General features: G+C 39.3%; 1 protein-coding gene across 2 annotated transcripts in view; it reads left to right on the plus strand.

Moving 5' to 3' along the window:
- The first annotated feature begins 15,263 nt into the window (after positions 1 to 15,263).
- The window catches only part of tesk1b (testis associated actin remodelling kinase 1b), a 34,580-nt gene continuing 33,237 nt past the window's right edge, over positions 15,264 to 16,606 (plus strand). For both annotated transcript variants that reach the window (XM_062993357.1, XM_062993358.1), the window contains exon 1: positions 15,264 to 15,495. In XM_062993357.1, the coding sequence (XP_062849427.1) occupies positions 15,325 to 15,495 (171 nt within the window). In that variant the 5' untranslated portion in view covers positions 15,264 to 15,324. The remainder of the gene's footprint in view (positions 15,496 to 16,606) is intronic.

Raw genomic sequence — 16,606 nt, forward strand, 5'->3', positions numbered from 1 at the left:
GGGGATTGTGGGTAAATGTGTACCGTGGTGTGTGTGTGTGTGTGTGTGTGTGTGTTGGGGCGGGGTTATGTTTCATCTACTGGTTATGTGTTATGGTTTGTATTGAGAAGGATTATGCTGCCTTCAAGTCCTCCTCGGAAGTTCCTACTTACGAGTTCGGAGGTCGTAATTACGACATGATGTGCGTTCAAGTTGTTTTTTGGTCGGGTAAAAATGGACGCCATGACAAAACTCCTTTTGTTTATGCTTTTATTTTTGTATAATCAAAAACAGGAACTCTATTTTGGATGAATGTACGTAAACAACACAAAAATATCTGTGCACAAAATATCTGCTCATGAGGCAACACTTTTTGGGTTCTTCTGATCAGCTTTGTTGCTATTCTTCATCAGAACAAGTGCACGTTGTGTACAAAACTTGTATACAAGCTTGAATTTTACATTTAACATGCAAAACTACCACTAATAAGCTCAAAACTTTTAGCGTTTACTGTAGGGGCAGCATCCATACCGGCAGTCGCCATGACTTTTTGTTAATGACACGCCCCCACATCGGAAACTCGGGGCTCATCGAAAAATCCGAGTTTCCCACTGGTAAATACGACATTGAGTTGCCGTTCATGTGCCCTCATCTCGTAAATACGATATTTCCGACACGACTTGAAGGCAGCATAATGCTATAATAATAATATAATATAATATAATATAATAGCTATATAATAGTTAGACTTCGGACCCAGAGCCGTAGATAGAGAGAGTTGCGACACTCCTTGATCTCGCCGCCACGCGGTCACGTGGTTCATGTAACCTCCAATAGTTCCAAACAAACCCGGCGCTGTCATGTTCTCATATGGGACAGACAGCAGTAAATGACATATTAAACAGTAAATAATAAACATTCGTACAATTTCTGGGTATTTTCAACTGCGTTTACATTTACTGCATCTGCTTTAATGTCAGTTTGGTATATGAAGTGGAAGATTGATGTTTTTAATGACTTGTTAATAGGTCGTTCTTGTTAACACACAGTACATTATATTAGCATACATTACATAATGCGACATTATTAAGTAGTAGAGACAATATACAGTACAGAGATTAAAGTTTTTTTATGTTTTGTTTTTTACATAAACTAATCTCCCTTCACTTTCCTGAGGATTCATAATAATAATAATCATTTTGGTTAAACACTAAGCCATGTGGCTGGATTCATAAGGTTTACCTGCACTGAATGAACAGATTGATAAACACACTACCGTACCTTTAACATTATAGTGCAGGTACATGAAATAACATTCATTCATCTCTTATTTCATGAGTGATTAATAATTGATTCCTACATGTAATACATTAATGAATTCATTATTAATATGCACTAGTTCATTTTGTCTAATGTAAGTGGTGGACAAGGTACACAAACCATGTAGTTGAGTTGAAGTAGAGATATCTAAGGTAACATATTACTCCAGTAAAAGTAGTAGTAAAAGTAAAAATACTCTTTACCTCCACTAAAGTACTAAACTAAATTTACCTTCAAATGTACTTAAATATGAAAGTAAAAGTATAATGATTTATTATGGCTCTAATGATCATTTCTGTAACGAGACTCTTGATTAATCAACTCATTTTAGGTGAAAAGACTCTAGTGTCATTAATTTAGCTTAACTGACTAAGCTAAATTCTGTTATACCTATTAATTAAAATAAACTTGTAACATTTAGTGCTGAGCAAATGCTAAACAATAACAGTATTAAGTATATTAATGACATTAAATTCATTTTTTTTTTTTAAACAAAGCAATATACAGCTAAAAATGTTTGATAAGTAGTGGAAATGAATGGGGCTCTATGGGATGTTTGGAACTATTCTGTTCTCTCTACCGCTCTGTTCGGACCTTAACTCAGTCCAGACTCATGTTTATCCCACGTGTTTTCTGATGCAGAGTAATAAAATAGTGGATTAACTTTTCCCAGTATGCAGCATTAAAAAACAATACGTTTTATTATGGATAGTGACACACCACATTAAAAAAGCCAATCCCATTTCATCACACTTTCTGATAACAGCTTACAAAGTACAAAACTATGAGGGTGGTTTATTTATTAACATCTCACCAGTGTACAGTATATTGTCATAACCATTATGTTAGATAAGATATAAGATGCCTTTATTGTCATTTCACAGCGTACAACGAAATTGAGCATTCTACAGAAATATATATAGACCGATTAGGCATAACATTATGACCACCTTCTTGTTTCTACACTCACTGTCCATTTTATGAGCTCCACTTACCATATAGCAGCAGTTTCTTTACATACTTTTTTAGCCTGCTTGACAATGGCATGGTGGTGGTGTGTTAGTGTGTGTTGTGCTGGTATGAGTGGATCAGACACAGCAGCGCTGCTGGAGTTTTTAAATACCGTGTCCTCTCACTGTCCACTCTGTTAGACACGCCTACCTAGTTGGTCCACCTTGTAGATGTAAAGTCAGAGACGATCGCTCATCTATTGCTGCTGTTCGAGTTGGTCATCTTCTAGACCTTCATCAGTGGTCACAGGATGCTGTCCACAGGGCGCTGTTGGCTGGATATTTTTGGTTGGTGGACTATTCTCAGTCCAGCAGGGACAGTGAGGAGTTTAAAAACTCCATCTGCATTGCTGTGTCTTATCCACTCATACCAGCACAACACACACCAACACACCACCAGTGTCACTGCAGTGCTGAGAATGATCCACCACCTAAATAATACCTACTCTGTAGTGGTCCTGACCATTGAAGAACAGGGTGAAAGCAGGCTAAAAAGTATATAGAGAAACTGATGGACTACAGTCAGCAATTGTAGAACTACAAAGTGCTTCTATATGGTAAGTGGAGCTGATAAAATAAAACAGTGAGTGTAGAAACAAGGAGGTGGTTTTAATGTTATGCCTCATCGGTGTAAATATATAGCTGAGCCATTCTACAGAGCAATATGTATCAGAGACCGTCTCTAAGAATATAGGTTTTTAAACTTTACTATGTACAGAATACTACTACCAGTCACTGTAGTGGAATAACTCAATCTTCGTTTCTTCAGACTGCAAACCTTTTTTCTTTAAAAGCTCCAACCCAATACCTAGTCATCTCTCTTGATGACTTTCAGATCAAACCATCTGACAAGGCATGAAACCTGGATAACCAGCTGTCCTTCTCTCCTCATTTAGCTAACATGACAAGATCATGCCGGTTCCTCCATTAAAACATCAAGAAGATTCGGCCATTCTTGTCCACTTGTAATTTCACAGTTGGACTACTACAACTCCCTCCTGGCAAGTGCTCCCATGTCCACTATTAAACCCTTGCAACTCATTAAAAATGCAGCTTTTCACCTGGTTTTCAACCAACCTAAACACAAACATCACCCCACTGCTGCGTTCTCTTTACTGGCTTCTTTTAGCTGCCCGCATTCATTTTAAAACACTGATGCTGGCCTACAAAGCCAAAAATGGACCAGCTCCAAACTACCTTGGAGAACTCATCACACCCCCGCTCTGTAATAACTGTCACACAACCTCTGAGCCACTAGTCTTGCTCGCCTTCATTCTCCACTCATCAAGGCTCCTCTGGCACCCAAGTGATTCCAAGTGACCCAGGTGATACATTTTCATTTCGGCATTTAGCAGACGCTTTTATCCAAAGCAACTTACCGTACTGTGACAGTATACAGTCAACAGTGGCAACCTGGCAGTGGTGGGGCTTGAACCAGCGACCTTTTGATTACTAGTCCAGTACCTTAACCACCAGGCTACAACTACCCTAAGTGATACAAGTTTCCTCTGTCTGTCCGAACATCCAAAACTCTCATTGTCTTAAAAAAATGATTAAAATCCCATCTCTTTACTAAACACTTAAGCTAAGAACTAACATGCTCTTATTCATTTTTTATTTAATAAAAAAAAAATTTTCTTACAGGGTTTCAGCAGGTTTGTGTTCTAGGACTGTTGTCTACTTACATTTACATTTTCGGCATTTAGCAGACGCTTTTATCCAAAGCGACTTACAGTACTGTGACAGCATATTGTCTAAGCAATTGAGGGTTAAGGGCCTTGCTCAAGGGCCCAAAAGTGGCAACCTGGCAGTGGTTGGGCTTGAATCAGTGACCTTTTGATTACCAGTTCAGTACCTTAACCACTAGGCTACAACTGCCCTATTGCCCTATACTTTAACTAGAGTAGAGAAAAGTTTACCGTGGAAGCACTTCTGTAAGTTGCTCTGGATAAGAGCGTCTGCTAAATGCCAAAAATGTAAATGTAAAATTTTTTTTAATCAGATTTTAGGACCGGAACTATCCGTTTTATAACTCTCTTTATATGGACACCCCAGCCCTAATAATATAGGCACAAAGTCATCGGTTGTAGTCGTTCAATCACAAACAGCATTACGAATCAATGTCACAGGATGATTAATATAATTAATGCATGATTATTTTTCACTTTGCAGTTTTAAAACCCACAAAAAACTTAAAGTCTTGTGCTTTCAAATATGTAAGAAATATTTTGCAATAAGGTCTGAACATTAGAAATCCTTGTTAATCCTTATTGTCAGAATTACTAATTAATTAACAGTAATATTAAAAACGAGAGGCACAGTGGCTAAGTGGGTAGCACTGTCGCCTCACAGCAAGAAGGTCCTGGGTTCAGTCCCCAGGTGGGGTGGTCTGGGTCCTTTCTGTGAGTTTGCATGTTCTCCTCGTGTCTGCGTGGGCCTCCTTCGGGTGCTCCGGTTTCCTCCCACAGTCCAAAGACATGCAAGTGAGGTGAAATGCAGAGACAAAATTGTCCATGACTGTGTTCGATATAACCTTGTGAACTGATGAATCTTGTGTAATGAGTAACTACCATGTCTGTCATGAATGTACCCAAAGTGTAAAAACATGACGTTAAAATCCTAATGAATAAATAAATAAATATTAACAACCATAGAAAATTAGATTTGAAGTTAGTGTCGATAAAAGCTGATGTGCTGACTGTGAACAGCAGGGAGCAGCAGAGATTTAGTTGCTTGGTGTTGAATAAGGAGGCGTGAATGTGGATCATTAGCCTGCCTGTAATACAGTATACTGAAAAATCTTAAGAACTCGACAAAACAAAATTGGTAAAACTATGTGATCAAAGCAAATTTGTCATAAGACCAAAAATATCTGAATTTCATCCCAGTACCTAACAGTAGTCAGGGTATCGTTGGCTATCACATGGACGTTTGTGTGACCTTCCAAGGACATGTCTCCCCAGACCATCACTGACCCACCAAGTTTGGTCAGAAACATGCACACCAGTGACCCACTACAGGGCTCTGGCAGCACTCCTCATCTTCCACTTTTCACAAAAAAGCAAATACAAGTTCTACTGCTGGGCTGATGCCGTTCTACGGTTCTGTCCAGCTCTCCTTATGTAATTGCAAATGTCCTGGAATCTCCCCATGCACATGAGAGTATGCTCTGAGACACAGCAAACCGTCTTGGATTTGGTGTTATACTGTGATGATTATGTTTCAGCCACATCAATTACTTCCAGGTTCAGTAAATCAGTTATGTAACGGTAATGCTTCCAACTTTGCAGCAATAGTTTAGGAAAAGCGCTTTCCTGTTCCAGCATGACTGTGCGCAAAGCACAAAGGTCTATAAAGATATGAAAAAAAGCTTGATTAAAAAAAACCACTGGCCTGCCCAGATCCCTGACCTCAGCCCTACTGAACAGCTTTGGAATGAACCAGGACATTTATTAAAGCTTTCTTGACCAACATCAGCGCACAACCATACAAATGTTTTTTTGACGAAATGGGCACAAATTTCCACAGACAAACATTTAAGTCTTGAGAAAGAATGTTAGAAATACCCTTAGCAGGGCGTCTATATATCCTGTCAAGCGTATATGTGTGTGTGTATATACAGTGGGGGAAATAAGTACTTGATCCCCTGCTGATTTTGTAAGTTTACCCCCTTACAAAGACTTGAACAGTCTATAATTTTTATGGAAGGTTTATTTTAACAGAGAGAGACAGAATATCAACAAAACATCCAGAAAAAAAAACATAAAATAAAAGTTATAAATTAATTTGTATTTAATTAAGGGAAATAAGTATTTGATCCCCTACCAACCAGCAAGAATTCTGACCCCCACAGACCGCTTATGTGCCCATGAGGCACACAAATTAGTCCTGTCCCTGTTTAAAGGACTCCTGTCACAGAATCAGTTTCTTCCATTCAAATCTCTCCACCACCATGGGCAAGACCAAAGAGCTATCAAAGGACGTCAGGGACAAGATTGTAGACCTGCACAAGGCTGGAATGGGCTACAAGACCATCAGCAAGAAGCTTGGTGAGAAAGAGACCACTGTTGGTGCGATCATTCGAAAATGGAAGAAATACAAGATCACAGTCAATCACCCTCACTCTGGAGCTCCATGCAAGATCTCACCTGGTGGGGTAAGAATGATTCTGAGAAAGGTGAGGTCAGTCCAGAATTACACGGGAGGAGCTTAGAATGAGCTGAATAGGGGATGGTGTTCTTGGGGTCATATCCAGCATTTCTCTGCTCCCAGCTCCCTTGAGATCATTGACAAGCTCCTCCCGTGTAATTCTGGACTGACCTCACCTTTCTCAGAATCATTCTTACCCCACCAGGTGAGATCTTGCATGGAGCTCCAGAGTGAGGGTGATTGTGATCTTGTATTTCTTCCATTTTTGAATTATCGCACCAACAGTGGTCTCTTTCACCAAGCTTCTTGCTGATGGTCTTGTAGCCCATTCCAGCCTTGTGCAGGTCTACAATCTTGTCCCTGACGTCCTTTGATAGCTCTTTGGTCTTGCCCATGGTGGTCGAGAGATTTGAACGGAAGAAACTGATTCTGTGACAGGAGTCTTTTATACAGGGACAGGACTAATTTGTGTGCCTCATGGGCACATAAGCGGTCTGTGGGGGTCAGAATTCTTGCTGGTTGGTAGGGGATCAAATACTTATTTCCCTTAATTAAATACAAATTAATTTATAACTTTTATTTAATGTTTTTTTTCTGGATTTTTTGTTGATATTCTGTCTCTCTCTGTTAAAATAAACCTTCCATAAGAATTATAGACTGTTCAAGTCTTTGTAAGGGGGTAAACTTACAAAATCAGCAGGGGATCAAATACTTATTTTCCCCACTGTATGTATATATATATATATATATATATATATATATATATATATATATATATACAGTATATATAGTATGTATTGGCATTAATATAATACTATGAACTGAACCACACCACCATTGAACTTTGGCGCATTAGAAACATATTCTCTGATCGCAAGTCATGTGTTAGCATTTGATACACTAATCTGGTGGACTTATCTGATTTGGTGGATGCCAGGGCAATGCTACAATGAACTACCAATGCCACCTCTGGTAAACTTTGAACACTGACTGAGACTGTTTTAATGTGTATTGCTTGACCTTGTAGTTTATGTAAAGATAAATATAAATTTTTAAATCGTACGATAATAAATTATCTGCTCCCAGGGTAGCATAAAGGCAGAATGGCAGAATGGTAAAATGGGTTTGATTCTCACCTCTGGTCTGTAAGAAGAAGAAGAAGACTATTTTCTTTTAAAGTGTGATAATGTCTACATGCAAAAAGGTCCACAAAGAAATGGTTCGATGAGCTTGTTAAACTGGAATGATGGTTTGGATGTGATGTTTGGATATTCACTAAATATTTCTGCACAGATACTAGGAGTTTGATGGAAATGCATTCCCTTCTCTGTTGTGACTTCTCTCCAAAATAAAACTATAATAAAGCTGATACATAATTAAACAATATTTTTTAATAATTTAAACTTACTTGCTTATCCCACACAGTGGTGTCTCGGTGGCATTATGTTTCTCACCTCGCTTTTATAAACCACCAGGCCATGATTAAGCAGATCAACAAAGAGGACAATAAATAATATATTGTAGTCATGGCGTGTTACAGAGAGATACCGCTTATCCATGTGCTCTTTGCATGATGACCTTGAACAATATAACAGGGCAGAAGTATTGCTCTGGCATATTATAATCTCAGGAATGAGCTGATATGTACAGTTGTAGATGTTGTAAATGTTTGAACACCCTTGGTCAAATGTTCCGTTTATTCTGAAAGACATGTATATGTAATATCCATTACATTAAACAAATGGTAGCACATTATATTGCACAGTTACTGTTAACTTACCATATTGGAAAAAAATAAGATATGACATAGGACAAATGCAATAGTTAGGTTTGTACCATGTGAGACCAGGGGCGTCCAAACATTTGCATTATCACTGTTGCAGTTTAAGGTATCAACAATAAATATTAATATAATTAATAAATAATATATAATTGTATTTTTCTTTAAAAATGTACTGGCTTACTGAGGGTTATTTCACATTTGTAAAAGCTGTGTTTATTTGGAGCTTAGGTGAACTCTGAGCAACAAGACCATCCTGTCAAAATATATCCAGACTTCTGTCCAAACAGTGAAATATAGAGATTGTGAAACCTGTTCTACATTTGTGGAACTTTGCCATATATGACGGTTTATCTGTGGCAGTTGTTTTTGCTTTACAGCATCACAAACAATACAAGTCATTTTTGGGTCCAAAGACTGACAACTTTAGCATTTAACGTAAAGAAAAATATTTTGTTAATTTTTTTTAACTACCACTGAATCCTATTATAAATGGCTCTGTTGTACTACATTAATTTTCTTCATCATGCACTTTAATTAGAGAATGAAGAATACAAAGTGGAATGTTATATAACAGATATACACACCTGTATATATATATATATATATAGACACATACACCGATCAGCCATAAAATTATGAACACCTCCTTCTTTCTACACACACTGTCCATTTTATCAGCTTCACTTACCATATAGAAGCACTTTATAGTTCTACAATTACTGACTGTAGTCCATCTATTTCTCTACATGCTTTGTTAGTTTCATGCTGTTCTGCAATGGTCAGGACCACCACAGGACCACCACCGAGCAGGTATTATTTAGGTGGTGGATGATTCTCAGCACTGCAGTGACACTGACATGGTGGTGGTGTGTTAGTGTGTGTTGTGCTGGTATGAGTGGATCAGACACAGCAGCGCTGCTGAAGTTTTTTAATACTGTGTCCACTCACTGTTGGTCCACCTTGTAGATGTAAAGTCAGAGACGATCGCTCATCTATTGCTGATGTTTGAGTTGGTCATCTTCTAGACCTTCATCAATGGTCACAGGATGCTGCCCACAAGGCGCTGTTGGCTGGATATTTTTGGTTGGTGGACTATTCTCAGTCCAGCAGCAACAGTGAGGTGTATATTATATTATATTATATTATATACAGTATATATATTCATACACACACACACACGCATATATATATATATATATATATATATATATATATATATTGCATTTAATTAATAATAATCAATAATAATTAATCTTCACATATGTATTAAGATGAAAAGAATCTTAGAAAGCAAAACATTCATTCACTGTCTCTTTTATTACAGCTTTATCCTATTCATGGTCATGCTGGGTACAATTAACTGAGCGAAAGGTAGATAACACCCTGGACAGGTCACCAATCCATCACAGGGCAAACACACACGCAGACACAGGGACAGCCTATATCGCTCCACCTGTGAATTAACCCCAGGACCTTCTTGCTGTAAGACAACAGTGCTGCCCACCAAGCCACCGTGCTGCCTAAATGCAGAATATGTTGGACCTTAAAATTGATGGATCACAAGAGAACAGCAGGAATCTGAGGCTAGAGTGGGCACAGGCTCACCAAAACTGTGTTATTGACCAAAAAATAAATTAGAATTTTTAAGTTTAAGCATTTAGTTAATTTAAGTTGTCCAAGTAAATAAATAAATAAATAAATAAAAACCTCAAATAAAATGTTATGCTTGTTAATTTATTTTTGGTTGTTTAAAACTGGTGCTTACGACAGTGGACAGGAGTTTGCACAGCACTTTGGCCTGTGACCACACAGCCTGATATACTTTAGGGTTCGATGCACTGACAATCCCCTCATCAACAGTGTTAAATTATCTGCAATTTGAGCCACAGTAGTCTCTCTGTTGGTCCGTATCAGACGCCATACCTTCGTGTCATCTGTCATCAATGAGTCTGTGAGCAGTTTGTGGCCCTCCTCGGACCACAGTCCACAACTACTCACCACTGCTGCCTGTGAGCACCTCTTACTTCAATCCAGTCGAATAATATTAACAATTGTCTATTTTCATAGTCAATCAGGTCATAATGCTGCCCATATGAATACCATCAGCCCAACATGTAATATATCCCTGACTGTAACATGCTCAGTTGTTATGATATAGGCATTGACCTGCACATTTGCGGTGGGGGGGGGGGGTGTTTCTAAGGGTTTGGTTCATCAGTGTATACTATACTGTACTCTCCAGTACTCTAATATCGCTACTTATTCACTATAGTTTGTAGTACACTAGTGCGTATGTAGTGCAGGCAGGGGCGACTCGTTCCTCAGGGCGATCGGGCGACGCACCACCAAAGGGCGAAAGGGAAGAAATTTTCCTATCACAGCTGTGACTGTTCTGGTCTGTCTTGCCTCTGAATATCGTCCAATCAGCGTCGAGTTGTGTTCCGTACAGTACCGCCCCTTTTGGGGCGACTTCACTCTGACTGAAAATCGCCCCGGATTGTTCTCATAGACTCTCATGTTAAGGCTCTTTTTTTCGAACTGCAGGCGCTGCAATACATTCTGAATGGGTTCCGGGAGGGCTCGCACTTACGTGCTTGCGTCACACCTAACCTGGTGTCGCGATCTCGTCACCATGACTACCATCACCTCAGTTCGGAGTAACTCCATCGTGTAATCAGGATAAATTAGCAACTTAAGAATTAGGGCCACCCAGACCAAATTTAAACATCAAGTATCTACAAAGGGGGGAAAATCATATAAGTTACAAGTAAATTACAAGTAAGTAATGTCATTTTTAAATAGTGAATTGTGATTGCACTTATTGTATCTCCCCAATTGTTTAATTGTACTTCTTTTTTCATTGCACATCAGCCCCGATGCCAACCTTTATTCTGGATCTGCTGCACCTAAAATAAAATGCTATCTGATAAAGACTGAATTAAATTGTTAGGGTGAAGGCTTTACTTTATTTTATGATTAATGGTAAAGCGGGTCTCTCTCCATGTTCAAAGTTATCTGTGAGGGCATCTTAAGATGTTAATTATTTAAGTTTTAATTTACCCATTGAACGGGTCACCCTGGCCATCATCGCAACAATTGCCCCCCCCTGAGAGATTTGGCAGGAGCCGCCACTGAGTGCAGGACGTTTAAGCGCGCTTTCCTCACGCAGGTAAAAATCAGCGGTGTGCTTAAACCCGCCCACCGGCTCCACTCGCGACCAATCAGATTGCTCAGCCACTTTACTCTCATTTCCTGCTGTTATTGGTACAGAGCGGGACTGAACGCAGCTGAAGCTCCTGGCGCAGAGGGAATATCTCAGGAGTTCCATATTTACACAGCAAAGATACAAACTTACAGTGGAAAGGTAACGCCAAGCGCTTTAACTCACATTCAGCTCTGTTTACTCTGTAAATATAAATGTGTTCGAGCAGTATTTAAGTCCGTGTAACGTGATGCATGATGCAGTATGTCGGTGTGTGTGTGTATGCTCGCTCGGTCGGTTGGACTCGGTGTATCAGGTCGGACTCGGCTCGGTAAACCGCATGTATCATTTATCATCCGCGGTCACGCTGTCGCTTACCAGGGTTATTCGATTCGTCAAATGATACAGTCGACTCTGATTCTGAATCAATGCGCAAGAAATTTAATGAATCGATTCAGCGAGTCGCTTAACATTGATGGACATTTCGGCTCCGAGTCCTTGCTGAAAGGAGTCGACTCTTCGTTTGGTTCCCATCTACATTACCTGAAATGTATTGTTTTCGACTATCTAAGCTTAACAACTTAAATATCTTATTTTACCTTCTAATTAAGAATTATATCATTAAAAATGAGGGATATTAAACAGTATTGCTTGTATAATGCTTGCAAGGAGCTATTGGCTGATTCCTTCATTTAAACACTTATTTATTCTATAGACAATCTTGTCAGTTTTTGCTAGTAATAAAATACAAGTGTGTACGTAGTAAGTCCAAGTTACATGTCCAAAGCAGTGTTTAACATAGTTGTTATTATTATTTTTTTATTTTACAATTATTTTGTAAGTTAACCACAAATAAATAAACTAATGTTTGCTTTAAAACAATGCTAAAAAATGTCCTCATTCTGTATTTTGCCTGGATATTTTTTGGATGTTTTTTTCTTTAAATAGAGGTCCAATTTATTTCCCCCAGTACTCCACAGTGTAATTCATTATTAATTAAAACAATGAATTATTAATTAAAAACAATGCAATTGTAGCTCTAATTGTTTTGTTCCAATCATTTAATATGTAACATCACTGTGAATACATTAAAAACACATTTACATGTTGTAAAATGTTGGAATATGTTTAATTAAAATGTCTTAATCGCTCACACTAGTGTGCAAACGTGCATGGTAATATTAGAGTAAACCAGCTAAAGTAATTAGTTATGTTTAGTCATCTTCACCACAGTGGATCCAGTGTAATACCAACTGAAAGAAACAAAAAAACACACGTTAGAGTTTGTGGTGAAATGAGACAGCTGAATTTGTTCATTAACTCAGTGACCTTGTTTAATTTAAATTCACATAATGCTTTATAGGAAATAAACTTATACAGTATTTTGAAGAATGCTGTACTGTACTGTACTGTACTGTACTGTAGATGTACTTATTTTTTTATTTTGTACTGTGTTAATTATGCACATACGCACCCCCCATCCAGAGCAGCTCTTTTCTCTATAGGCCTTCACACAGGGTTGACAGGTGCATGGTCTCCCCAGCACCTTTAAACTACTAGAACTGTTTCCCTCTTTTTTTGGTCAATATGTTGAAGCTTGGATGCACATTAAAGATAAGGTGGTCTTTTCTTCATTTTCCCTTTTGTTTCAACTCCCAACACAGTGTATAATTGTTTTGTAAGTCAGTAAATGTATCTACTTATAGCTGTTATAACAATATATACCAACTGACAATATAGGTCTGTCTACCGTGGGGTAAACAGTATTGTAAATGATCAGTAAAGACAGATTATTGGATTATGATTACTGAAACTATTAGAAAACAGTGCTGCTCAATTTGACTTTACAGAATTGCTTTATATAATTTTCATTCATGGCAGATGAAACAGTGGCATTTTATTTGTAAAGCATTTCATATTATTAAAAAATATGACACCTAGAAGCAAACTGATTATTATTTCATTTTATTGTTTTTTTTGTAAATTGAAAATGTCTTTTTTTACTAATAACTTTCAAATTCTGACTCAATATGTACAAATTTCCACAGACACACTTTCCAAAATCTGAAGAATTTAATACCCGCAAATGTGTGGGTGGGTGTCGGACTATGGGGAGAAGATTTTAGTATAGGATGTCTTACAAGCTCGCCATCAGGTGTCCACATACACATTACTAAATCACTATATAATTACCCTATATACACTGATCAGCCATAACATTAAAACCACCTCTTTGTGTCTACCCTCACTGTCCACTCATTTTATCAGCTCCACTTACCATATAGAAGCACTTTGTAGTTCTACCATTACTGACTGTAGTCCATCTATTTCTCTACATACTTTTTTAGCCTGCTTTTATCCTGTTCTTCAATGGTCAGGACCTCCACAGGACCCCCACAGAGCAGGTATTATTTAGGTGGTGGATGATTCTCAGCACTGCAGTGACACTGACATGGTGGTGGTGTGTTAGTGTGTATTGTGCTGGTATGAGAGGATCAGACACAGCAGCGCTGCTCGGGTTTTTTTAAATACCGTGTCCACTCACTGTCCACTCCACTAGACACTCCTACCTAGTTGGTCCACCTTGTAGATGTAAAGTCAGAGACGATCGCTCATCTATTGCTGCTGTTTGAGTTGGTCATCTTTTAGACCTTTATCAGTGGTCAAAGGATGCTGTCCACGGGGCGCTGTTGGCTGGATGTTTTTGGTTGGTGGACTATTCTCAGTCCAGCAGTGATGGTGAGGTGTTTAAAAACCTCCATCAGCGCTGCTGTGTCTGATCCACTCATACCAGCACAAAGCACAGTGTCACTGCAGTGCTGAGAATGATCCACCACCTAAATAATACCTACTCTGTAGTGGTCCTGTGGGGGTCCTGACCATTGAAGAACAGCATGAAAGGGGGCTAACAAAGCATGCAGAGAAACAGATGGACTACAGTCAGTAATTGTAGAACTACAAAGTGCTTCTATATGGCAAGTGGAGCTGATAAAATGGACAATGAGTGTAGAAACAAGGAGGTGGTTTTAATATTATGGCTGATCGGTGTAAGTACTACTTTCACTGTGAGAATCGACACTCAAGCTTCGAAACCGATGTTCAATTTCCAAAGCCTGTAATCAAAGAGTCGACTCTTTAGGTATTGACTCCCAGCTCTACCGCTTACCGCTTTTGCAGCAATCATTCCGAGCTGGAAAAGTTCTCTGAAACGGGCCGCTGCAGCTTTGATCCATTTAATACAATGAGCCATACTGAATTTTCCGAGGTACTTTACAGATCACAATCAGGATTGGAACCGAGCATGAGTCTGAACCAGACCGTGCACAGTAGGCTTGCTGATAGAAATCTGCAGTGAACTTCTTTCTGTTTTGCAGTGGCGCATTTCCCCGCCCGGATGAAGCAACATCAGTGAGACCATGCTGTGTAAATGAAGATTACCACAGGACCGAAGTGTGCAGGAACTCAGGAGGAGGGTTGGATATTGCCACAAGGTTTGTGGATGTTTGCGGGAAGGCGCGTGGAACCGGATCCATAAACATCGCACGAGTCAACTAGTCGGATAAACTGCGCTAAATTAACCCGTGCGCTCCTGGTGATCCATGCGCATGGATACATTTGATGCACCCCGTGTTGCTTAACTGGAATTAATCAGCTCTACACTCTATAACAGCTTACATCTTGTACCCAGTAGGTTTTAGCCGCCCTGACAAACCCTTTAATTATTTTATAACCCCTTTAGAAGGTGTTCCAGGACCTCTGTTGATGCTACCACAACCTGCTACCTGTATTCTGGTCTCTGCATCCCTGTAAACTTGCTTGAAGTGGTCCAGTGAACTTTGCAAGATGTAACCACTAGCTGTAGATACCTAAGTGATTGAGAGATGAGTAATGGGATGGAGCATGCAGAGCCAGAAGTGGATGGAGCCCATGGGCCACAGAGGCTTAGGCCCTCATCATACCGGGCCCTGCGCAGTGCTGTCTCCAGCCTGGCACGCATTGATGACTTCATCTGTGAGAAGATTGGTTCTGGCTTCTTCTCTGAAGTGTTTAAGGTAATAACTTGGCTGTTTTCCATGCTGCATTTTGTTAAACTGTAGTATGTGCTAAAACTAGGGTTGTGTAGTGAATGTTGACAGGGTATCTGATATGGGCTATCAGTATTGGGGCCATTACTACTAAGTATGCAACTGACAATCGTAGAACACATTTTACATAAACCAAACTGTCTTAAAGCAATCCATACATCATGTCTGGTTATTGCATAACTTTATCATGGTTACTGTGAGGGTGTGAACAGTGGCGGCTCCTGCCAAATCTCTCAGGGGGGGCAATTGTTGCGATGAACATGGAGAGAGACCAGCTTTACCATTAATCATAAAATTAAGTAAAGCAATGAATAAAACAATTAAACAATTGGCGAGATACAATAAGTGCAATCACAATTAAAAAAATACATTATTTACTTGTAATTTACTTGTAACTTATATGATTTTCCCCCCTTTGTAGATACTTGATGTTTAAATTTGGTCTGGGTGGCCCTAATTCTTAAGTTGCTAATTTATCCTGATTACACGATGGAGTTACTCTGAACTGAGGTAATGGTAGTCATGGTGACGAGATCGCTACACCAGGTTACGTGTGACGCAAGCACGTAAGTGCGAGCCCTCCCGGAACCCATTCAGATTGTATTGCAGCGCCTGCCGTTCGAAAAAAGAGCCTTAACATGAGAGTCTATGAGAGCAATCCGGGCTATTTTCAGTCAAAAGGGGCGGTACTGTACGGAACACAACTCGACGCTGATTGGACTACGATATTCAGAGGCAAGACAGACTCCAGAACAGTCACAGCTGTGATAGAAAAATTTCTTCCCTTTTGCCCTTTGGTGGTGCGTCGCCTGATCGCCCTAAGGAACGAGCCGCCCCTGGCTGTGAATGTTGGTTTAGCAATTGCAATGGCTGACGATTAAATGGTAAATGAAAGAATGGCATTGGGAAACCCCTAATTGATGAGGTTTACAAAAGTTCTGAGTAGATGGGACCAAGGTGTGGACCCTTGGAAACAAAAAATCGTAATGGAGAGTAAGAACGTTTCAGGTCGGGTGTGTGGTTTTGCATAGTACGTGTAAAGTTAGTTGATTTTTGCTCTTAATCTGATGAAGGTTGT

This window comes from Trichomycterus rosablanca, chromosome 4, assembly GCF_030014385.1.
Source record: "Trichomycterus rosablanca isolate fTriRos1 chromosome 4, fTriRos1.hap1, whole genome shotgun sequence".
Taxonomy (NCBI): domain Eukaryota; kingdom Metazoa; phylum Chordata; class Actinopteri; order Siluriformes; family Trichomycteridae; genus Trichomycterus; species Trichomycterus rosablanca.